At 38.2% G+C, this 24880-nt stretch overlaps 2 protein-coding genes across 8 annotated transcripts in view; both read left to right on the top strand.

Moving 5' to 3' along the window:
- Positions 1-21: 21 nt before the first annotated feature.
- Positions 22-14811, top strand: ATXN3 (ataxin 3). 7 transcript variants are annotated; one of them, XM_042813901.1, is made up of 12 exons: positions 22-118; positions 2639-2803; positions 3342-3386; positions 4926-5011; positions 5455-5521; positions 5868-5903; positions 7740-7827; positions 8077-8209; positions 9166-9341; positions 9766-9889; positions 10637-10725; positions 11130-14811. In XM_042813901.1, the coding sequence occupies exons 1-12, from the start codon at positions 95-97 to the stop codon at positions 11222-11224; spliced, it is 1128 nt and encodes a 375-aa protein (XP_042669835.1). In that variant the 5' UTR covers positions 22-94; the 3' UTR covers positions 11225-14811. The 7 variants fall into 7 exon arrangements, with proteins under 7 accessions (XP_042669835.1, XP_042669831.1, XP_042669829.1 ...); XM_042813897.1 differs by lacking the exon at positions 5868-5903; XM_042813895.1 differs by lacking the exons at positions 22-118; positions 5868-5903 and adding an exon at positions 127-267.
- A 2413-nt stretch (positions 14812-17224) lies between these two features.
- Positions 17225-24880, top strand: part of TRIP11 (thyroid hormone receptor interactor 11) — a 28507-nt gene continuing 20851 nt past the window's right edge. Inside the window, exons 1-6 of the mRNA XM_042814310.1 lie at positions 17225-17513; positions 19667-19743; positions 20933-21043; positions 22182-22457; positions 23127-23195; positions 23857-24022. Coding sequence (XP_042670244.1) covers positions 17375-17513; positions 19667-19743; positions 20933-21043; positions 22182-22457; positions 23127-23195; positions 23857-24022 — 838 coding nt within the window. The 5' untranslated portion in view covers positions 17225-17374. The remainder of the gene's footprint in view (positions 17514-19666; positions 19744-20932; positions 21044-22181; positions 22458-23126; positions 23196-23856; positions 24023-24880) is intronic.

The raw sequence follows: 24880 nt of genomic DNA, 5'->3' as shown, positions 1-24880 counted from the left end.
CTGCGGCAGCCTGGCTCAGCGGGGCCGAGCGGAGGCAAGCTGCGATTGGCTGCGCGGGTCATGTGAGGCGGAGGCCGTGCCGTTGACAATAAACATGGAGTCGATATTCCACGAGCGGGTGAGTGAGTGGTCGCGGTGGGTCCGGCGTTTTGATGAAGCGTCCCGCATATGCAGCGCCTTCGGTCGTCTGGCGGGGTGGAAGCGGGAATGTCCTCCGCAGGGACTTCTCGCGTTGGGCTCTCCGTAGCAGTTGTTGGGTACGCTCAGGTATGGCCTAAAGCTGCTGCTTCTCATCTGTGGCCGAGCACGGAGGCGAGCAGCGGGACGTGGGGCGGTTCTGCATTCCGAGTTCCGTGCGCTAACACGCTGCTCGCCGCCACCGGAGCTGCCCGGTGTGGGTGTGCCGCCCGGCGGGAACGGCGCTGGGAGGGACGGCCCGCATCGCGTGCTGAGCGGCGCTTCCTGTTTTGGAGAAGAAATGCTTCTGGAAACTGCTGCGCTTCGCCAGGGCTCTCACGTACGGGCTGTGTGCGAGCTCTGTGTTACTGCAGTACAGCTCTCTTTTTCACCTGCTTTGCCAATGACTCTGCATCTTTGTTGTGTTGTAGGTGATACCGATTTCTAGCCGTTGTTCTTATGCGTAGTAGTTGGTTTAGTTAACAAATAAAAAGAGCTAGCTGTACAATTCTGTTGGTTTTTGGTTTTTTTTTTTAATATATCATTATTTTTACATCAGTAGTAGAACATGAAGAGTGTTCTTTCAAGCTGGATTTGGGTAGCAAAACGTGGCAAACATCATGAAGCTGCTGTTCAGAGGGTAAGAGCTGGATTTCAGCCATTATAACCCATGCTGCAGTAGCTTCAACTTCCAGCTGGGACTAGAAAATGAGTTCTAACCAAAAGTGCATACCTTCCTTTTCTGTAGCCTTTCACGTATCAACCTGGCAACTGAAAGAAGGGTTTATCAGTAAACTGCTTTGTACTTTTGGAATAAACGGCGGAAATTGTAATGATCAAGCATACTACATTCAAAGAATTGGTATACCTTTAACTAAACAAAGACCTGAAACAGTGTATCATTTGTAACAGGAGGGTGACAGTTGCAAAAAGTAGGACTGCTGCAGATTTGAGCCCCTATTATTAAAAAATTGGCCTTTTCTCTTAAAGGATCTGAGTGATTGAAACCACTGAAAGCAGGACAGCTGTTGAAACCAGGATAGGTTTCAATAAGGGGATTTCAGATTATGGAAAAATACCATATTCTCTGCACAGAAATACTGCAGTTAACATTTATTACAAAATAAAAAGATGTGTTTTATGCACTTACAGTATGTACAGGTTGTCATTTTATTTTTAAGATGAATTTTTTTCTGTGCAAGTACAGAGGGGCCCTTTTCAAAGAAATTAGGGCCTAAGCTTATAATGCAGCTCATTTTTTTCGAAGGTATCTTAGGGTTGATTTGTTCCTAATTATTTACATGCTTATGGTGAAAACAGTCTGTGACTGTGAGCAAGTTCCCCTGTTTTAGTTGTACGGTGGGACCAGCAGCAGGAATGTGCTCCCAACAGGGCAGGAGTTGCTGTTTAGTCTGGAGTTTCTTGTGGGATAAACACGAGCTGGAGGAGCTGTGGAAGATGAGGTTTCAGAATTCCATTGTACCTTGGCTGTACAGCTGGTCCAGCTGTAACTCAGTGTTCAGTTGAGTGATGATGCCCTCAGAAAGTACTGTAATCTGAAGTTCTAGGGCTCCTGCTGTAAGGGAGACCGCAGGAGGTTTGTGCTCCTGACTTGTATGTTGGAAGAGTGGACGTTTAAATAATATCCCTACAAGGCACGCTTTTGGATTCTTACTTTCTGTAGGTTTTGGCAGAGGTGAGAGGCTGGTTTTGATTCCTTGAAGACTTTGTTTTGTTTCCAACATGTTTGTTCTGATGTATGTTCTTAATGTTTAGTATAAACGAACGTTGATACAAACAAAGAGGAGAGCTGCTTTTTATAACTGGTGTTAAACTGTCTTGTGCTTGTAGGTTAGTTATTTTTTTAGAGAGAGATTGCTTTTCATGGGAAACTGTAATTTCTCTTTTTGTGAAGTCCTCTTTTTCTTCAAAGTCTCAATGCTCTGTTTTTCTTCAGCCACATGTGGAAAGCAGATTTTTGATGGCCACGCCTGACAGGGAGCACAAGTTTAACAAAGAGCAAGAGCATCTCTTGTGGAGAATGTTACTGGGAATTGAAGATTAAAAAAAGAAAAAAAGAAAATGAGTTTCCTATTTCATATGGTGATGATTTGAAGGGAGCAGAATCCGTTCTCCTGATGGTTGTAAAGTACTTGTGTGAATTGGACAAGCTGTAGGTGATTTTTATGCTGTTTCCCAAAACATTTTCACTTGGAGTTTATTTTCTTCCAGGAAATGTAATGTTTGTTTTCTTTTTTGTCATCAGATTTAAGGAGCAGAGGAATGTATTCTACTGCTCACGCTGTTACAAATCTGGAAAAAAATACAGTATTCTGGGGAGTGGGGGCTGGAGGAAAAGTTTGCTGGAATACAATCATTGAATGTTTTTGCAGAGCGCATCATTAACATCGGTTTGTTATTGTTTTGACATTGTTTTATTTTTCTCCTTTTCCAATATTAGCAAGAAGGCTCATTGTGTGCTCAGCACTGTCTGAATAATTTGCTGCAAGGAGAGTACTTTAGTCCTGTTGAGTTATCCTCCATTGCACAGCAGTTGGATGAGGAAGAAAGAATGAGAATGGCAGAGGGAGGAGTGTCTAGCGAAGAATATAGAACATTTTTACAGGTAAAATCTGAACTTGACATTGCATGGTGTTTGCATAAAATCTAATACTGTGTCGCAAAGGCCTCCTATTCTTTCATAGTTACAAAAGGTTCATTTTCTATTGCTGACATTTGGAAGTTTGCTGATACTTCCTTTCAAGCATTTCAGTTTTGAGGTTTTTAAATGTTATTTCTACAACGTTGTAGTGCTTCTACAGGAGCTATGTTATCCTCATCTTAAGGATAGGAAGGTCAGGCATGGCAAGGAGAAGAGTAAGAGACTGACCATTTGTTTTAGTAAGCCAGGGGTAGAGATGGTAACCTGTACCTGTCTGTGCTTTAAGCAGTAAATATTTGTAATTTGAAGGTTTGAGTTATTAAGTATTAAGTTATTAAGTATTATTAAGTTATTAAGTAGGTGTTGTAATCAGCATGCAGAGTAGAATATATTTTGTCGCTTTATTTATATACAGTTGTATTTTTTTATGTGAAATTCTTTCTGAACTTTTATGCTTACACGACTTTTAATTTTCTTTCCCCCAACCTCATATGCTGAGCAGCAGCCTTCTGTAAACATGGATGACAGTGGATTCTTCTCAATTCAAGTAAGCAGTGCTCTATGCTGGCATATTTTTTTTTCTTTATGGAATATATGTGCTGTCATATAATTTAAATGACATTGAACTATTATCTAGTTTCTATTTTACAGGCTTAATGGCTTGAATCTTGATTTACATTAAGAGCAATGGTGACCTGTGTTTGTTCTTTAGGGTAGTATGGTTTGGGTGCAGTTGGACTTGGTGATCGGGAAGGTCTTTTCCAACCTGAGCAATTCTGTGATTCAGTTTATGGGCCTTTAAATAAAGAGTCAAAGCATAGCCTCCCTCGGTTGTGATACCACACCTGCTTGCATTTAGCTTGCTTTCCAAATTGCTGGTTATGGGCTACAGGTGAAAAAAGAGACTTGAGATCGTCTTTGCAAATGATAGACTGTAAAGTCTTTGGCAGTGGTTACAGAATTATTGCCATGATTTGCAGAATGAGAGAAGCTGCAGTATCTGTGTTCCAGTTTTTACAGTTCTCTCAGGGCACTTTGAATTGTGGTTTTTTAATGTTTATTTGCTTTTTTTTTTTTGCTTTGCGTTTAAAGGAATGGGAAAATAATAGGAAATACGTTAACCAGAATAAAAAGGTGGTATTGAACACTAACCTGGGTCTTGTGTCAAGACTGGAGCTGTTAACAAAATTCTGCACCTTTAGCTGTCTCTCTCTTTTAGAGGTGCTTTTCAGTGCTGCAGGATAGAAAATGCTTCCTTACATTCTGTACCCTTCCGTCCTGTCACTGCTTAGCGTGCTTGCTGTGTAACTGGCTGACAGAAAGGAGGATGAATTGCTGATTTAAAATTTTCTACAGCGTTACCGCAAGTAGCTTTAAGAGTTATTGTAAAAGAATTTGGTAGTTACCTCTTATTTTCAGATTTGCTGATTATCTATCAAAGTCACTTTGAATATTCTAATAAGTTGAGAAGATTCTTGTTTAGAAGCCTTAAGACATAGTGACTTCCAGGGTTTTGTTATACAGCTATTTGCTTGCAGTACAGTAGAAACTGTAAGTCTTTAGATTGATCAGCAAGCCTTGATGGACAGACAGCTCTATATAAATGCTATCAGTAAGCCAGTACTAATGAAACTGACTTGATGATGTGACATTCAAGTGGTGCAAATGCCAAATAGTTACTGTGGGGATAGATGACTTTGTACTTAGGAGAGGGCAAACAGAGCAGTGTGTGGAGAACAGAGAGATGACAACATAGGCAGTAGCTGTGGGAGGTGAAATTATAGCTTTGACTATGTTTTAACTATAATTTACAGCAGTAAGTTTATTAACAAGTCTTAGTTAAATCACAACTTTGATATTCCCCCTTAGATATGGTAGGCATGTTATATTTGCATGTAGGTTGATGAGGGTGGCATTTTGAATAATGTGATTCCTAATTTTCCCTGCAGGATTTTGAGATGAAAGCTTTATGAGGACGTTAGAAGTGTTTGTAGCAGCTAAAATGGTTGCTCTTGCTCAAGTTAGATCGGATAGGTTTGACTCAAAAAGTGTTGTTGGTTTTTTGTTCGTTTGTTTGTTTTGACAGGTTATAAGCAATGCCTTGAAAGTGTGGGGTTTAGAACTAATCCTCTTCAACAGCCCAGAGTATCAGAGGCTTGGGATCGACCCTATGTAAGAATTTTTGTTGTCATCCTTTTTTAAGCACGATTTCCTTTAATTTTAGGAAAAATACTGAAAAACAGTTATTGATTTCTTTAAAATCAGTATTTAAGCTCTGTTGCATTCTTGTTTGTTTTCTTACACGCTGATCCTTTGATATTTTTTCTTCTTTTGAGGGTGTATATGAGCACCTCTCCTCTGTGCCTTTGACATCTCAGTATCTGTGGCATCACAACTATATGAGATCTCAGTAATGCCGATGTGATGAAAAAGACAATTTCATAAATATTATAAGTTATAAAAGCAGTATGAGTACTCTGTAGCATCAAATCAACAGTTTTATTACTGAAAGTTTGTTTTGTAAGTTTAAATTAGTGGTGGCAAAGAACTGAAAACATTAATATGCACTCAATATTATTTAATTTTATCTATACCTTTTGTTTTTCTTTTTACAGAAATGAAAAATCATTTATTTGTAATTATAAGGAACACTGGTTTACAGTTCGAAAGTTAGGAAAACAGGTGACACTGTCTTTTTTTATTTAAAAATTGACTTCAGAATGGGGGTGGAAGAAGTGGTTTCAAGTAGACCATGTGTTGGCCTTTTGCAGGCTTTTTCTGCAATTTGATTTAATAGTAGATATAAATAAATGAGTAAATGTTTGTTATATCAAATGCCAGGCAGCTTCCCTCGAATTTTAGTTTGGGGAAACGTCCTAGGGTCATTTCCCTAGTGAAGCTGTTCTATAGGAAATTGTAGCTGAGGCAGTCCTTGTGACCTCTTGAGTTCTCTCCTTCTTTCTATGTGTGAAACAACAGAAAAAAATTATGATTTGAAAGTTGTACTAATGAATATTAATAATTGCAGGTATTTAAGGGTATCCAAGGGATAAGGCTGGGCAAGGTAGAATCACAACTTTCCACTATTGTAAAAATCAATCTGAAGCAGCTGTATTATAAGCAGAAAATAACTATTAAAGGTAAAGAACAGCCATACATATGCATAGTACCTATATAGTAGCACAAATCACACACAGATCTGTAATGCCAGTGCAGTCTTTTTTTCAGTAACTGATGATTGTTCTGGATTGTACTGCATAAGCTCTTATACAACATAAATTAATTGGTTTGGTGTGGTGTTTTGGAGTTGATTTTTTGTATTTTTTTTTTTTTTTTTTTTGTTTTTTGTTGCTTTTGTTTCTGTTTTTTTTTTTTTTTTTTGTCATAGAAAGTGTCCCATAAAATAAGCATTCAAATTCTAAAAGTGCAAGCAGAAGTTGACTTACCCATTTGATGTTCCAAGTGGTGACTACTTATGTTGGCATCCAATTTAAAAGAACTGTAATTTTGCCCATGAATAAGCAAACTAAATTCCACAGTTCTGGTGCAGTTCGAGAGTTTGGCTGATAATTGTTTACAGGCATTTTTTTGGTGTATTCAAAATTGAAGAGGCTGAATGGCCTTTAAAGGGTTGGATGAGCTCCCTGGTAAAAATTATAGCCAGCTGAAACTTGTTTGAGACACTGTTCTAGCCTACAACATGTTCAATTGGAGGGGGGATGCATTTGTTTTCTCATATGGTTTGTAGCCAAACAAAGAAAATGCAAGGTTCTGTTCACTAGAGAGTAATGAGAAGGGAGAGACAAAACAGATTGACTTACTGCTTTCAGCTGTTTCTTTTCTGTTACAGTTATAGCAGTTAGTTCTCCAAACTTTTGTCCTCCACACCTCTAATAGTTTATCAGTAATCTGTCTGTCACATATGTTCACATAACTTTTTAATTCTTTCCCCATTCCTACGCTGTTTGTTTTCTTTACCTTATCTTAGTGGAACAGGGGCTTTTGGCTGACTTTGAACGGTAGATAGTTGACTCTGAATTCACCAGGTGAATTACAGTTTGGCCCTGACTGCAAGTGTAGAATTGCATATTTGATAGTTTATGCAGACAGATGAATTTTTGTGATAAGAGATAAAACTCTTCTGTCTGAAATGGTGTGTTCTCGTTCAAATTGGTAATGTTGAATGGGTATGGAATATAAAAATATTCTTCAAATTGATTGCTGTATAAATGGAATACACCAGGTAGACCATTTTGCCATACATATTGAGTTTATTTTCTCCCTAGTGAAAATATATATAATAATTGTCTTCAGGCATCTGAAAATAATCTGTGACCCATATTGTAATGTGTACATGCATAACTGGCATATTAAATGTTAAGTTCATTTTTATAACTATTTAAGTTATCTCCCAGAGATGTGAACAATAATTCGCAGTATCATCATCTGATAAAGGCAGCATGTTTAATTAATACAGTGAATTCAATTTCTGTTTCCTGTAACTACAAATATATTAAGATAGTGTTAGCTTTAGAACTTCTTTCTTCATGTATTCCTGAACTGTTTAAAAAAAAAGAAAGAGTATTTTACAACCATGCCTGAAGTGATTATTCTGCCATCCTTAGATTTGTGTTTTGGTCTGCTTGCCTGCTACCAGTGTTCAGAAAGGAGAGAGAGCATGCAGTCACTTACATGCTTCAGATCTCCTGTTAGCTGAAGAGATTTTGAAGGGAAACTTTGAGCAGTATAGTTATTATGCTTCTATAGACTTCTAACTTGATGATTTATTTATTTGGTGATTTTATTTTATTTTAGAAAATGACCACAATGTACAGAAATGGATAACTGAGTTATCTTTATGCTAATTGGTTCTCTCAAACTTTTTTTTTCTTAATTGCAGTGGTTTAACTTGAACTCTCTCTTGATGGGTCCAGAGCTAATATCAGATACATATCTTGCACTTTTCTTGGCACAATTACAACAGGAAGGTAATAGTAACTTGCAGATGTTAAGTCTCTTTAATTAAAAGCAGGTAATCATTATTTATTAGAAGTTATGTATTCAGTTAACTATCCTTGGGTTATTTCACTATTTCAATAATGAAACTAAGTTCGTGTAATGAGAGTTTGAGCCTTAATTTTAATAAACTGCAGACCACTGTATTCCATATAAGCTTACATTTCACATAATTTACGTGTGCAGCTTAATGCTGTAGACCTATGATTTCTGTTTTTCAGGTTATTCCATATTTGTAGTAAAAGGTGACCTGCCAGACTGTGAGGCTGATCAGCTGTTGCAGATGATTCGAGTTCAGCAGGTGCAGCGACCAAAACTAATTGGAGAAGAGACTGCGCAGTCAAGAGACCAGAGGTAAGGTAAACAGACTTACTTTTAATAATGTTCAGTAAGATTTGTTTCCATGATTAATGCCTACGTGGAAACAAACCCTTTAAGATGTAATTAGAAGTACCTCAAGATCAATGTGTTCTATTGGGCACTATAAAGCCAAATCAGTAGATGACCTAGTTTCAACGGGGACAGAGTTGATTTTCTTCATAGTGTATGGTATAATGTTGTGTTTTGGCTCCGGGACTAGAACAGTGTTGATAATACACTGATGTTTTAATTCTTGCTGTGCAGTGCTGCACAAAGCCAAGGACATTTCAGCTTCTCATACTGTCCTGCCAGTGAAGGGCTGGGGGAGAAGCACAAGCAGCTGGGAGGTTAGCTAGGCAGATTAGCTGACCCAAACTGGCCAAAGGAATCTTTCGTATCTTATGACAGAAGAATTCAGAGGAATTAATTTAGAATGAATTTGTTATTATTACTTCCACTTCATAAACTATGGTGTTGTAAACAAATGTCATAAAAACAGTAAGCTACTTGGCAGTGATGTGAAATTACATATAGTTTGCAGAGGATCTTTTGCTGTAGTGTTATCATCAAAGGTTCCTGAGGAGAGGCCATGTACACTTTTATCTGTGGGTTTGACTGTCTTACTTGAAATAGGTTCAAATAAAATTCATATCTTTCCATAGCACTTTTGCTTTTGAAGTTTCTCCTGTAAAATAAATTCTCATCAACTTATAAGCATATATTCATGGTTTTGGTATTTTCATTTTTATAGCTGAAAACTATACTTGCAATTCCTTCAAAATGTTTTTTTTTTTTTTTTGCATAGAAATAAGAAAATATTTCTGATTTTCATAAGTCACTTTTTGTCAAAGTTAAAAATATAAGTAGTTGAGTCAGCACAAACTACTTTAAATCTCAGTAGAGGTAAGCACGATTGTGGTTTGAGTATTATAAATGTATCAACTTCACAGGCTACCTAGAAGTGATGTGGACCAAGCGATAGAAGTTAGCCATCCTTTTGATGGGACAAGCATGTTAGATGAAGATGAGGAGAATTTTCAAAGAGCTCTGGCTTTAAGTAGGCAGGAAATTGATATGGAAGATGAAGAAGCTGATCTTCGTAGAGCCATTCAACTCAGCATGCAAGGTACAGTGCTTTTTTAAATTGCAGTGTTCTTGCTGCTCGCACTTTAGCAGCTACTGAAATCAGCTTCAGACAGCTGTTTTCAGCAGGCTTCAAGCTCTGAAAAGACTGGCTTTGAGGCATAGAAGGATAATCCAAACTTGTATCTGTCTCCTTCCTGCTGTTTGAAAAGTTACAACTTCTACATTAACACTGATTTTTAGGAGGCAAGAACAAGTAGGGAGGGATGAGTGAAAGGAATCAATTCTGGGGTGAGAAAGTGACAGTGAACTTAGCCTAGGTGCTTCTTTCACTAACAAGTCTGTTTTCATAAAGTGTGAAGAATGATGTGTTTGGGTTGGGTTTTTTTCTTAATATAAAAACAAATTTAAAAAGTGAGCTATAATTTTACTGTAATTAGCAGGATATGGCTTGTTCTGATTTTTAGGTAGTCGTCAAAATGAGTTCTCAAACTCATTACCACAGAATGCTTCTCAGCCACCACACACCAGTCAGACAGACTCTCCTTCTTCAGAAGATCTGCGCAGGAGAAGACAAGCATATTTTGAAAAGTAAAGTAGCTGATAGAAAACTAAATCTGCATTTGGAAGTAAATGTCTTATTGTTCAGTGCTTTTGGGCTGTGGGTGGATTTCTCTCAGAGATCCAGCTTGATTTTAACCCATAACTTGTTTTCGTAGCAGTACTGGAATTTTGCTATTCCCATGCGTTCTTAAGAAATGAAGCCTGTAAATAAGAGGGGATCTGTTAGTAGTGTGCCATCAGTCTTATGAAGGAAAGCAAATAAATGTGGTAGAGTATTTCTACTGCTGTAAATAATTTACATAATTATTTTCCTGAAAAATACTCTTCCTCTAAGACTTCTGGAAATGATTTCTCTCGTGAACATCACACAAAGATTTTCTAGATGCTACTTCATTTTTTTGTTTCTGGAGCGCTGCCTTAATACGTATTTGTGGTTTTATTGTAGTCTTTGCTTGTCTTATTTCCCAGTGATGGAGGAAATTTAGATAAGGGAGAAATGCTGCAGAAAGGAGGTGATAGGTATTGCATGAGAGGATAGTAATGCAGAATGCCTGAATTCTGGAAAACAGGCCTGTAATTTGGAATATCAGCTATCCCTATGTGAGGCTTAGTGGAGGAAGCAATTAAACAGATTTGAGGTGGTGTGGGTGGGTCTGTATTTCGAACGGCACCTTATACATCTAACTCTTGGCCTTCCTTGACAATGAAATAGACATGATATAGGAGTTGTACAGATCTTAATTCTACTTTTCTTTAAATTTATAATTATTTCAGGCAGCAACAGCAGATAGAACAGCAGGATCTGACCCTGAAGCTACATGATAAACCAACTATAAACTCAAGCACTCTGGAAGCTGATCCAGGTAATGTTTTTTAAACTTATTTCCAACATTAAAATATATTTTATTTACCTTTGTAAATAAATATATGTCAGTATATTTTATTTACCTTTGTATTGTGCTCTGCTTCCTCGCTTTCCTTACCTGCCTTATTTCTCACCCCAGCAGTGGTTCAGACTGTGCATCACAGTCATTACTCTTTTTGGCAGAAGGGAAGGATCGCTTTCTTGAAATGTCTCTTTTGTTGTGAATGTCAGTACCCTGTTCCAGGGTGAACTATTAGACTGAGCTCTGGCTGTGCTTTTTGTTAGTTTGGCTGGGACAGAGTAGGTATGGACAAAAGGAGCAAAGAAAGCAGTTAATTACAGATTCAGTCGAGAGCTGAATCTGTGCATTTATTACAATTTGTGTACATCTGTTTTCTTTAGGAGGTGATATGAGTGAGGAGGACATGCTTCAAGCAGCTATGAATATGTCGCTGGAATCTGCTAGAAACCACTTGAGTACAGAAGAGAAGAAATGACATCGTAATTTTTTCCCTCTATTGTCAAAACACTATGTCTCCGTTACAATTTTACTGTGTGGATGTTGCACAAGCTGGGTTCATTTCAGAGTTCTGGAAGCAGGAATGAAAGGTTGGCTGGAGCTCAGAGTTTAGAGGGAATCTGCAAATATGAAAAGTTTGCACTAATTTAGAAAACCATAGCACTCCTACTACAAGAGTAACAGTATTGAAGTTACTTACGTTACTCTTGATCAAACATGCACATGTAGCAGCTGTAACTTGCATTAAAAAAGTTTGTTTTGAAAAATTCTATGGAGAACACAAAAGGTGCCAAAAATTGGTATCAACCACTTTTTTTCCATACTAATACAAAAATAGATAGAAGTAATAAATTGTATTCATAAGTTGCTAGATATAAGAAAACACTTCAAATGGGAAAAAAAAAAACCAACCAACTAGATTCTGTTTATCTTAGGTAACTTGTTCTGTGATTTGTTCTTCAAATGACTTGATGTCAACTTTTTGGTCCTGCTGTCCGCTTTTGAAATGACCCACCCTGCAGGAGAAACCTAAATCTGTAAATGTATTGCTTGGCAATTAAACAGAAAATCTCCAGTGTACTGTAGATCATGACATTCACTGAAAGATTCCAGAGTGCTTCTGATGTTCTAACACTTTCTGGTTTTACTTTTAGTTTTACTTGTAGTTTCCAAGTTCATGCTTGAGGTAGGATTTTTGCTTTGCCATTTTGTCTTTTTGTAAATAACTTTTTTTTTAATGTTAGGTTTGTTTTTTTTTTTTAATATTCTTTCTGGTTATACCACTGTTTTTATCATGAAAGTATCACAATGGGTTAAACAGGTTTTCTTTTATGATTATACTGCGTTATCCTTTCCTCTTCAACCCTTAATTCTGGCCTTTTAGTATCATAGAGCTGTAACTGAGTCGAGGAGAAAGGAAAATGGGGAAGATCTGGGTGCCATAAAATCAATGCCACATAAGTTGCATTCCTGCAGTCTACAATGACCTCTGTGCAAGTAGCTCTTCTAAGAATGAATATTTATGTCTGTGTGGGTGCTCTTTCTGAAATGCTTTTTGACTGTCGGTCAGAATGTTGTAGCTTTTTCAGGAATGGCCTTTACTCATGCACCTTAAAGTTTTTATCATGCTGTTTCTGATGCTGAGGAAAAAGAAAAAAAACACAAAACAAAACAAAAAAAAAAACCACAAAACAGGGAGCAAAGGATGGGAGAGAGATTATTCTATTCGTTGTAGCACATTTGTTTTGATACCCAGGATGAATGTGTGATAGGGTGAACGAACTTGACTTCCAACTTAGTGCAGAAATTGATGTTTCATTTTACTAAATGGTGCTTGAAATACAAATTCTGTTTACATATAAATTATGTGGAAATATGTTATAGATACAGTATGCAAGCTGTATTCAATGCATTAACAGCATAGGCATTCTAAGAATATCTTTTGCAAATAAACCCAAATTTCTATATCAAAATATCCTAACGTAGTATCATTGCACAATAGTGACATATAAAATTAGTATAAGAACTTAATGGTAGTTAAATGGAAGTATGCATTCAGCATCAAGTAGTACTTACTTGAAAGGGCTCTTACCTCCCAGTAAATATTTGTTTACAGCAATGGTTTTTCTTGATAGGTTAGAATATTATATTATACATATAGAGTGAATTCTGTTTTCCTGAATTTCCACTGCTGGGATGTGTAGTATGATGTGAATTTTGACATGACAGCACTACTTTTTAAAAATTTAAGATTTTGTTTTGTATATAATCCTATTCTGCACATGTAATCTCTATAATGTGCTGAAGTAATACAGCCAAGTAATGGCATTGAGAAGTCACACGTGTGCAAATGCCATTTTGAAATGCTATATTTTTCAGGAGGTAGATTTGATTGAAATTTATATGAAACTGAAAACAGAAGAGGAGTATGTAAAGCAGTGAGTTATCTCTTTGCTTGTTTGCAAATTATCCACGACTTTAACTTCCCTTCCTTTGTTGTGCCATAAACTGATCCTGAAATCTCTCTCCTTTTAATAAATAGGTGTAGGCTGGCAGAGCTTGTTAATACTTACTTGATACTAGAACTTGGACCTTTTATCTTCTGTTACAAGAATATCATAAAAATACCATTTCTTTAGCTACATAGTATAGTGGTCCTATATTTAAAAATTAAAAAAAAAAATTCCCTTGAATTGCATTAACTAACCTGTGACAATTACATCATAGAATCATAAAGCTTGTAAAAGTCTTCTAGGAACATCTAGTCCATCCACCTACCACCAATATTGCCCTCTAAACCATGTCCCTCAGTATTACATCTACCCTTTCTCTTAACACCTTCAGGGACAGTGACTCCACAACTTCCCTGAGTAACCTGTTTGAATATCTCACCACTCTTTCTGAGAATGAATTCTTTCTGCTATCTAATCTGACCCTCCCCTGGAGCACTTTGAGGTTTTTCCTCTCATCCTGTCCCTGTTACCTAGGAGAAGAGCCTGATCCACAACCTCCTTTCAGGCAGTTGCAGAGTGCTATAAGGTGTCTCCTGAGCCTCCTCTAGGCTAAACAATCCCACTTCCCTTAGCTATTTCATAAGATTTGTGTTCCAGACTCCTCACTTGCTTCTCTGGATGTAGTTTAGGGCCCCAACTGTCTGTCTTGTAGTGAGCGGCCCAAAACTGAACACAGTACTTGAGATGAAGCCTCGCTGGAGTTGAATACTCAATGGAGTCGAATTGGAGTTGAAAAGAGGGAGGATCACCTCCCTGCTTCTCCTGGCTGTATTGTTTCTCATGCAAGCTGGGATGCCCTTGGCTTTCTTCACTGCCTGAGCACACTGCTGGCTTATGCTTAGCTGAGCATCAACCAACACCTCCAGATCCTTTTCCGCTGTGCAGCTTTCCAGCCTATAGTGTTGCATGGGGGTGTTATGACCAAAGTGCAGGACCCAGCACTTAGGCTTGTTGAACATCATCCCATTGGTCTCAGCCCAGCTATCCAGCCTGTTCAGGTCCCTCTGTAGAGCCTTTCTATTCTCAAATAATTAGTTCTTACCCCTAACTTTGTGCCATCTACAAACATACTGATGGTGCTCTCAGTTCCCTCATCCAGATTATCAGTAAAGATATTAAATAGGATGAGCCCCAGTGCTGACCCCTGGTACATGTTTTTTGTAATCACTGAAGTGTGGAGGTTTGCATTTGAACTTTCATGTTGTTTTTTTAAGTTACTCTACCCAAGTGTTTTAACCTGTGACGCTTATAAAGTAACAGTGCCTGAAAAGCACAAACGTGTGAGTCAGATTACAGGGCTAACCATGTTTCTTTCTGTGTAGAAACAGCATCACTCTACAAATATCAGTTTGGCATTCAGAGGAGTGTTAAGTTTGGTGAAGTATGCTTAACTGCCAAGTCAAGCAATTCAGAGGTAACAGTTAAAACTAAGTGTGCTAATTGCATCAACACAAAAGACTAATTCTTGACAGAACATATTTTTTTGACCCAGTTCTAAAGTTCAAAATGTGTGGACCTGCCAAATTGTCAATAAAAAGCTGATCTTGTTTTCTCTGTGTGCATTCTTTTAATGATAAACACTTCTCCCTGTGTTTGAACTGTGCTGATAAATGTGGCATTTACTAATTTGGAACCTATTCCTAGTGAAACTGAAAAAGTTTTTTTTTCTTTTTTCCACATAGCTATAAGCCAAAGTCTGATGTTAAAGAGCATACCTTTATTTATTTATTTTAATTGCAATAAGATATTTAAGGGGAATTCAGGCTTCATTCATGTGACAGATGTTTACTATTTTCCTCACAATCCATCTGACACAATTTGTGTTCTGCTTATAGAAATCAAAGTGGTAGGGAATGAGTGATACTTCTGTTAGGTGGCTTCCAAAATAAGTCCGTAAGTATAATTCTGTAAACTGTTCTCATGGTTTTGTAATGAGGGCAGGATGAAGAAGTAATACAATTGTGCTTGAATGCAGTTGTTGTTAGGCATGGTATTAAGGATATGAATTTGTATTTACAAAATTTTCTGGCCTTGGAGCTAATCTGATAGAATACTGGTTTATTCCTCCTACCTTTGGGCTCTCTGCACTATTCAAACTTCAAAAAAACCATGAGCAGTGGGTTTAAATGTAATTTTCAGCTAGAGTTAATGTTTATTTTTTTTCATATGCGATTACTTTGCAGAATTCACACTATAAGGTGCCTATAAAATTCTCACCTGGAGTACTAAACACCGTTACAATATTAAATCTCCAGTGGATTCTAATATTGGACTATTGCAGCTATTATGAATCTATAAAAGGGTGGGCAGTAGAGATAAGAACTATGCTTAAAATAGCACCCACACAAGTAAGTGGTTCTATTTCCCTATCTTGGACAAATACTGTTGTCTGCAAGCTGCTTTTTTTTATTATAAAACTGACAATTCATAATATTATAAAGCTGACAATTCGGCTTTCAAAAAATGAACAACAGAGTTTTGAAGTTATTCCAGGCAGAATGAGAATTTTTCTAGAATGTAGTAACTTTCAAACATAGGGATAAAAGTGAACAGATGGGGTTTTTCACTGATGAATGTTATGAAGAATTAGGTTTGGGAGCACCAGAACTCATATTTACAAGACGTATAGCTGTACAATTCTTATTACCAACTTTAAAAGTTGGCTTTAAAGAAATAAAACATTTTAAAACATCCAAGAAAAGAAAAAATGTAACTGGAAATATTTTTAATGGCATAGATAGAATATGAGCAAATTAATTTTATAAGCTGCTACTATCTTATGTTGAACAAGCCAAACTCTTGAGAAATCTTCAGGTACTGATAAATCATTTAAAGAGAAAGGTCTGACAGACTTACGCATGCACCTACATCACCAGCTGTTCAAGTTAAGACCAATATTTTGTAAGGTCCAAATATTCATTATTTACAATACAGGAATGAGTAGCATTCTTGTATTGTATCCAGGCTGTTGTGGAAGCATGAACTATTTTACAATTTTTTTTTTTTTTTTTTTTTTTTTTTTTTTTTTTTACCTGCTTACGTACTTTGTGCCTTGCCTGCATTTCTGGCATTAAAGAACTTTTCGGTATTCAACCTGTGCTCCTCCTTCCTCAGTTCTCATTCTTCAGAAAGCGTTTAAACGTGTGCATCTTTGCGCCTACTTTCACAAAATCGAAGTGCTTTTCCATTATTTATTTCAAGAGAAATGCAATTATCATTGCATTTATGGTTTGTTTTGCACCTAGTAACGGCACCGTGTAAATTCGGGGGGGGGGAGAACTTAAAAGGGTTTGAATGGAAAGGGGTGTAATACTGAGACAAAACTGTCCAAGAAAGCAGGAGAGCTTTGATTGTCTTTAAAATATACAAGCTTTGAAAAATGTTATGTTACTGTGAGAAACCTTGCACGTAGAGCTTCCTATGGGCATATTTTCTTTCCTTTTGTCAAATAGTTGCATAGTTTAGAAATAATTTTCAATAATAGGTTTTCATCTCTACTTTCAGTATGAGATCTTTGGCATTAGATTGCTCCACCGTTTTTGTGTATATAAAGTATACAATGCTGAAAAGGTTTAAAAAAAAAACACCTTTGTCATTGTTTTGAATGGAAAATGGCAGCAGCGCTGTTTGCTATTTTCACAACAGTGTCTAAGTAGGCACAAATAGATACGGCAGCAAAAGATTCTCAGGAGGAGCAGCGAAGACACGGGAACGCGCTGTCCGAGGCGGTCCTGGAGCGGCAAGGGGCGCCACCTCCCACGGCTCCGTCAGACCGCCCCCCGCGCCTCCGCCACGATCCCGGCATCCTCCGCTACCCGCCGGCCGCCGCGGGGCGCTCTAGCCGTCCGCGGCCGCTGTCGATGGTACTCCGGCAGGCGGTGTCATGGCGGCCGTTGAGGTGGCAGCGGCCGGCGCTGCCGGGCGGAGCCGCTGAGCCGGGGGATGCGCACGGCGCCTGCGGAGGGCTCACCGGGAGCGCTCTGCTGAGCCCGCGTAAGAGCTTCGATCTCCCCGGCGAGGAGAAGAGCGGAGGCGGCCACCCCCTTCACCAAGCTGGTGCTGCCAGGCGCAGAGCCGGGAGCTGCTGAGCGCGGAGGCCTGCGGCCGGCCGAACCATGGCGTCGTGGCTGGGCGGGCTGGGCTCGGGGCTCGGCCAGTCCCTGGGGCAGGTGGGGGGCAGCCTGTCCTCGCTCACCGGGCAGATCTCCAGCTTCACCAAGGATATCCTGCTGGAGGGCGCGGAGGAAGTGGGCGGTAAGAGGGGCTGCGGCTCGGGCCCGTCCGGCAGTCGGGGGAAGGAGGTCGGTGCTGGGCTATCTGGAGCTACCGCCCCTGCCCGCTTTGGTCTGCGTTTTTTTCTGGCCTCAGGATCGGGAGAATAAACAAACGCGTTCCCAGGCTGCCGTAGGAGAGGCCAGCCAGCTCTGTGTTGGTTACTCTGTAGTTTCTGAATAGAGTGAAGTGTTGGGTTGTCCGTCGTGGAAGTCCACGACGTTCTTCTTTCTTTGCGTGGGCCTCGTTTGTGTCAGACCCGGTTTGATGAGCTGCTTTTGCAGTGACCTCATACGGCTGCAGTGCAGCGGTGCTATCGGTCTGACGTGTCACTCAGACCGCGGTCCCCTTTTGGTTTTGTTGCAGATCTTTTGGCAGGGCTGAGGGTATTCTGCAGTGGGCATAAAGAATAGCAATCACGCAGAGCTGCTCGTGCTTCTCTCTACAGAGTGTGGATTTCAACTACCGTGGCTTATTTGCAGCTGTGAAACACTGCGAATGTGTTGCGTAAATCGTGTTAGCAAGCTCACGCTGGAACTGTGATGCAGATGAGGCTTTTGGTGTGTGGGTAAAATGCTCACAAGAGTGATCTTTATTCCGAGAAGAAATCTTTTCCTCACTTTTCTGAAGGATATGCTCTTGAATTATTTTATATCCTAAATTCTGTATTGGCTTCATTTGGAAACTTACCTTGTGCTTCCAAGTTGTGCAGTCTTCTGCTGGGTTTCTTGGCTATAGTAGAGTATAAATAGTGATACTGCTTCACAGATTTGTGCTTTGGTTTGCGTGAAAGAGAGCTGATGATCAGCAGTTCTTCCAGTTGTACCTGAGTGCTAGCATTGCTAGCAACAGCTTTCAATTCCTACCAGTTTTGGAGCAGTGCATTTGTATGGGATCTTATGCTTACTGACCTGGGGTGTAAAAATCCAACATCATCTAAGTGCTCTGATCCCTAAAGGCCTACACGTATCATGTGGCCTTAAGAACGCTTTTAGAGCAGTTCCTTTCCTTCCAATGAGGCACTGGCACAGGCTGCCCCAAGAATGGAGGTGTCACCATCCCTGGAGGTGTTCGAGAAAAGTGTTGGATATCACACTGAGTGATGGGGTCTAGAGCAGTCTCAGGTATGGGCTGGTGTTTGGACTGGATGATCTTAGTGGTCTTTCCAATCTTTAATAATTCTGTGGTTCTCTTACCCTGTCTTTTAATGTTTGCTGTTTTGACTGCTGGCCTAACTCATGGTGCTGTTGGTGGATTACAGATGATAACATCTTCAGTTTAATGGCTGTATTGCAGCTCCTGCAGCACTCAAGCAACACTGGTTTTAGACAATGTATAGGAAACTATAAAATACAGCATTTAGGTGCACATTTGTGTTTATTTCAAGTTTTGAAAAAATGTGGAGGTTGCATTCTAGCCCATTAATTGTGATTCCTCGTTAATAAAAGGAAGTGTTCTATTTATACTCACTAAACCTGGGAGAAGGGAGAAGTAAATGTAGGTTATTTAAGGAAAATTGACTTTTAAATAAAGAAGAGCCAAGGGGAGAACAATGCACTTTTTTGTGTGGTCAAACTGCATTGCCTTTGTAAATGACAACAAGTCTTAAAGGGTTTGTGCCCCCTGGCGTGTGGGACAGGTTGGTGTTCTGTTGTATGGGTTTTTTAGCTGTTGGTTTTTGTTTGTTTATTTTCCTGACTAAATTTAGTCACCACTGTATGTATTTTAGGGAGCTAATCCTTGTTCTGAACCTTCACATGAAATTATTGAGAAATAATCACATGCAACAGCTATGTCAGGGACAAAGTCCTAAATGAAGAACTGACTCAGTGACACGTAACAGCCCAGTGAAAACTACTGTTACACGTATTTTTAAGCTTAATTTCATGCTTTTCCATTAGTATTGTGATTTGACTTAAAGACTTGATAGGAGAGAACTAAATTAAGTCCAGAAGAATTCTGGCCTGAAAAATATTTTCAATAGCGTTCTGATAAAGGTAACTTCTCATATTTAGGTGCTAACAAATGTTAAAGCAGTCTAAAGAAAAGATACTTAGTAATAACTGTGGTTTTAAGTAATGTTTGCTCACTGTTTTGTAAGTTAATAACACTGAACATTTTCACCTTTCTTTCAGATGCAGCAACAGAGCTACACGTGTCCAATTCCAGATTCAGAGAAATAGAAAGTATTAACGCAGCACAGAAGTCTGAAGTAAGAGATTTCAGAACATTACTGTAATTAAAAATATAAACAAAAATTGTTTCTGGTAAAGATGAAATTTTGCATCAGAGTTCTTCAGCCTTGTGAAAATCTAGAAACAAGGATAACAGTAGTATTAGATTGTGCCACTTTCCTTTGGTGACTAGCTGCCATCATGGTTAGGGGGCAAATTTATTTACCAGTGTTTGTGGTGCATGTTTTCGTCTTGTGCTAACTAGTGCAACTGTTCCTACTGATTTGAGAACTTGCGCTGCTACAGTAGATTGGTTGTAAAGAGCTTGCAAATGCACAGTTCTTGTTAAGTTTTGTTAAATTTTGGCTGGCAAAGACTTAATTGTTTTATAGCGTTTTGTAAATGTGACTCTAAATGTGCAATGCCCAACCACACACGACAGCGTGTCGTTTGCTACAGGCATTGAAGTTGGGTGAGTGTCTGTCTCAACTGGTGCAGTTCTCCTTCTGTCTCCCCACTTCATGCTCCTTTTGACATAGCTACAGATGCTTGTGCTCTTCCGCTGTTTCTCACAATCCTGTTGTTGGTCTTGTGACTTTATGTCTGTAAACCAACCACCTTCATGTATGTCATCTGCTCTCAAGAACACTCAACACTTAGATAATGTTTTGGAGAGATGACAGTTCCTGCTTCTTTTTTATGATGGTTGGTGACGGTTGCTGACCAATGTTGAAATACTGGGCTGTTAGGGATATTGGCCCCAGTTTATGCTGCGTGGCTATTTTTAAGTTCCACATGTAACTCAGCTTTGAATTTTTCTTCTTGGCCTTTATCTCTGATCACCACAAACTACCACACTGTATGAAAGTGGAAAGATTGGGTGTGATCTTGAGTTTTGGGGCCACACTTGGAAGTTATAGTTACTGTGTATTTGGAGTGAAATAATGCAAAATGCCTGTTCTGTTTAGATGATTGTCATTTGGGGTTGGTTGCTTTTTTTTTTTTTTTTTTTTTTTTTAAGTCTTCATCCAGCTTACATTTTTCTAGTTCCATAAGAACAGTTTGGATGTAGTGCTCAGGGACATGATTTAGCAGAGGGTTGTTAGACTTAGGGTAGCATGGTTAGGTCATGGTTGGACTCGATGATCTTTAAGGTCTTTTCCAACCTGAGTGATTCTATGGTTCTGTGTTCAGAATTTGCTAATACCCATTTCTCATTTTTCCTAGAACGAGAGGCTGAAAAAAGTTTGTAGTGACTTAGAGGAAAAGCATGAAGCAGCAGAGCTTCAAATAAAACAGTTATCTGTGGAGTACCGAAATCAGCTGCAACAGAAAGAGGTATGATACAAAGTAAATGATGTATGTACAACTACAGTGTGTTGTATTGCTTTGGTTGTTGTTTAGTTACAGTATCTGTGCCCTTTCTGGAGAACTATTAGTCACAGTTCTGAGTTAGTGTTACGGTTTGGTTGTTCCTGTATATAGAAACTGACTAAAACATGAATTTAATTGAGTTGCATAATATTAACAGAGCTGCCAGCAGCTGGGAGAGAAAAGAGAAAGCTCTGGGAACATCATTTGTGTATCACAATTTCTGTGATCGCTGAGAAATGATACACTAACTGCTCTGTATTTCTAGTTCAGTTATCTTCTGAAGGTGCAGTGTCAACAAACTCTCAGATAAATAGTCTGTGGATTTCGCAGTTGTTTATCTTAAAGTGTAAAATTAAAGGAAACAGAGCTACCTTTCCTAATTTGAGAAAGTGTCCCTTTGATATAAACATTCCAGTTTCATAGCCCGCTCTGTAACATGGGCTTTCATAGCTGTGTAAATGAAGGAGGGTGCAAGTGTGCCTAGAATATTTTGCAAAATGAACTTTATGTCAGCTTTATTTGTAAATACATGGATGAACAAGATGAAACAGAATTTTGAGATATATAATATTCTGCTCTTTAACTATAATAATAGAATTCTTATGTAAATATGGCAGGGAGTTAATTTTAGTTTGTTGTAAGTAAGCACATTTGCAATACACTGAAATGCTCAGAATAAAATAGATGTTACCACATTATCTTGAGTCAGTAACTGGAGGAGCATCATACGTTGTTTAATTTTCATATCTGAATTAACTCTTGAAATAATCTTTATTTGGTGCAGCCTGTTAGTGTGAATATAGTGAAAGTATACAGGTATCTCAGTACTGAGATGTCAGCAGAAACTTCCACTGAAATATATGTAGAAATACTTAACCAGAAGAGTATTAACACTTTTAGTGTGAGTCTTGTATGAGATTCCTTGTAACTGTGACTGCTTTTCTCATTCAGAAGTGTTTAGAATTTTTATTCTTTACTTTCTAGTGGAAACGACCACTGTTTTATGCTGGGAGGGAGTTGTATTTCATTCTTTTGTGAAAGTACAAATAGAGCATATTTTGATAGTCTTACTGAAATGGTGCCTTATATTCTGTATGTTCAGGTGGAAATCAGCCATCTAAAAGCTCGACAGAATGCTTTACAGGAGCAGTTGCAGAAACTTCAGACCGCTGCTCAGTCAGCACAGTTGGGAGGTGGTGTTTCACAACCAGCCACTACATCAGCCTCCTTTGTTCCTGTGGTTAGACATTCCTCAGGTTTTGAAGGCGATGACATGGATTTTGGGGATATAATCTGGTCTCAACAAGAAATAAACAGATTGTCCAATCAAGTTTCTAGACTTGAGTCTGAGGTTGACCACTGGAAGCAGATTGCACAGGTGAGTGATTTCTCTTCTGTCTCCCCTCCAAAATACTGTTTGCATCATATTGGCTATTTTTGGAATGGATCTTTAATATTCATGTTGTTATTTCTACAAATTTTACATGATGTGATGGAAGGTGCAGCTTAATGATGTTTTAGTCTACACTACTTTCTGACGACAAAATACTATCAAAAGTGATAGTGGGATATTGTGTACTGTTTTCACCTATTTTTCTGCTAGTGCTTGGTATGTCAGTTGTAATTTATGATCTGCTGAGACAAGAAAGAACATAGTCTTTCAGGCTGTTGTTGGCATGAATTGTCATTCCTCAAGCTGTAGCCCAATTTCAGAGATATTTCTTTCTTTATATGGAAATACTGAAGTAAAATTAGGCAAGCCTGTTTCTTTACCAGGTGCAATAATGTCCCCCCCTCCCGCTGTTACATGTTTGCATGTAAAAAAAAAAAGCAAAAAAAGTCAGTGGAGAATTGAAGGTTTTTTTTTTTTTTTTTTAATTAAAATACCCTTCTTCCAAGGGAAATGACTCTAAATTTGAAGATTAGAAGCTTCATGTTACCTTTGTTGTTTTCTACCTTTGATTGCCAAAAAAAAGGAAACAATTATTTGAAAAATATATGTATTTATCACAATTTCCACTTGGAGGTGTGATATTTCTTTTTTCAGTCTTCCAAAGTGCAAGGAGCAAATGATGCTGAACAAAGCGAAATATGCAAACTGCAAAATATCATTAAGGTAAGATGACAACTTTGACAAACTTGTCCTAGCTTGTACTTTAGTCTTCATGGTTTTGTATATTGTCACATGATGTGAATAATGTTAAATGCACCTGGACATGTAATGTAATTGTATGTGCTATTGAATGTAATGTGCTAGATTTCAGAACAGCCTAGCATTCTGAGAATGTGGGGGTGTTTCTGTAATTTGATAAACTTAGCTCCTAAGCTTAAAAGAATGCCATCAGCATTTATGAGGACAAATCACTTTCAGAAGCTGTTGTAGACTTAAGAATGAATTTAGATCTGCAAAGTAAGGTTTTTTTTCTGTTCTCATCTTGCCCTTTTTTTTCATTGAAAGTGCATGATACAAATTCAGATGAATTCCTGAAAGTTATTAGAAATATCCTAATATAACCACTTCCTTTGGAAACAGTTGTAATCTTTATTCACACTACTATTAAATGTATTTTTTTTGTATTTTTATTATTTGTATAGCATAGTGTCTGTGTAAATCTGTATATTCAAGGAAATGTTTTTTTAAATGTTAAAAAAAAACCTCTGACCTTTTCTTTAATAAATCCTTTGATTTTACGAAGGAAAAATGTTGTTTCTTTTGTGTTCTTTCTTAAGTCTCTGTGCTGTACTTTACCATTCTGTTTCTCTAACAATGTTTTTAGGAGCTCAAACAGAACTTAAGTCAAGAAATAGATGAACATCAACATGAACTTTCGGTGTTGCAAGATGCACACAGACAAAAGTTAATAGAGATAAGTCGTCGACATCGAGAAGAGCTGAGTGAATATGAAGAGCGGATTGAAGAACTTGAGAATCAGTTACAGCAAGGTCTTAACTGCATGCTTATTGCTGAGGTTCCTTTCTGATTTAATATGTAGTGAATTGTGGTTAAAGCGTAAATGTTACGTTATGCACAGTGTAATAAATAGGAGGCAGATCAGATTTAGGAATTTGAATTTCAACTTTAATTCAGTTTCACGTTTAAGGCAGGCACCTGTTCTCTTACCTTTTATTCACTGTGTTGGGTTGGATCTGAATTACAGCAAGGTTAGAAAATCTCAGCACAAAAATAGTGAGAAGTACTATGTGCTGTTTGGGTTTCTAGATTGAAACTTTGAGGTTGCTGTAAGAACCACACTTGTGTCTATAGTGTGAATAGACTGTAGAGGAAGCTCAGTAGTTATCAGAAGGAGCCTTCATTGTATCTTGAAGGTACTTCATATTCCATGAGAAGTTGTGTCAGTGGGAATCTACTCTAGGAGCTTCTTTGCATAAGTATTTAAGATCTACTTCTAAGCCTTTGTTTAATTTGTTAACACTCCAGCTTCTGAAGATTATAAGTTCTGCTTTTGGTAAGAGATATCAATAAAGAGAGAAAATATTTTTTCAGGCTCATAACTTTCAAGGCAGCGCAGGTAATCTATTTCTCAAAATCAGATGACTCTTAAAATGTTATCTGTCTTTTATGTACGCTGCACTTACACATACCAGTAGGGCACATTTATTAAAGGCAGGAATCACATCTTTTCTTTACAAGTTGTCTGTAAAACAAGTGCTGCTCTCAGCTTTCAAATAATTTTAGAGTGTATCTGATATTTAGTTGGTTCTGTTTGAGAATGTAATATAGACTGGGGAGAGAGGAAAGCTGTCTGAGCTTACACTTGAGTTCTCAGACAGTGTGTTTCC

The sequence above is a fragment of the Centrocercus urophasianus genome, unplaced genomic scaffold (genome assembly GCF_019232065.1).
Source record: "Centrocercus urophasianus isolate 14NV4802_14NV808 unplaced genomic scaffold, USGS_Curo_1.0 seq_14, whole genome shotgun sequence".
Classification (NCBI taxonomy): domain Eukaryota; kingdom Metazoa; phylum Chordata; class Aves; order Galliformes; family Phasianidae; genus Centrocercus; species Centrocercus urophasianus.
Note: the sequence above shows the minus strand (reverse complement) of the source record. Positions and strands in the feature narration are given on the sequence as shown.

What these genes read in the sequence shown, in the direction of transcription:
- ATXN3 (XM_042813895.1), top strand. Translation starts at nt 169, where the DNA reads ATGCAGCGCCTTCGGTCGTCTGGCGGGGTGGAAGCGGGAATGTCCTCC. An exon ending in TTCGAAAGTTAGGAAAACAG is followed by an intron (nt 5,522 to 7,739) that starts GTGACACTGTCT and finishes TCTTAATTGCAG; the next exon opens with TGGTTTAACTTGAACTCTCT. An exon ending in AGACAAGCATATTTTGAAAA is followed by an intron (nt 9,890 to 10,636) that starts GTAAAGTAGCTG and finishes TAATTATTTCAG; the next exon opens with GCAGCAACAGCAGATAGAAC.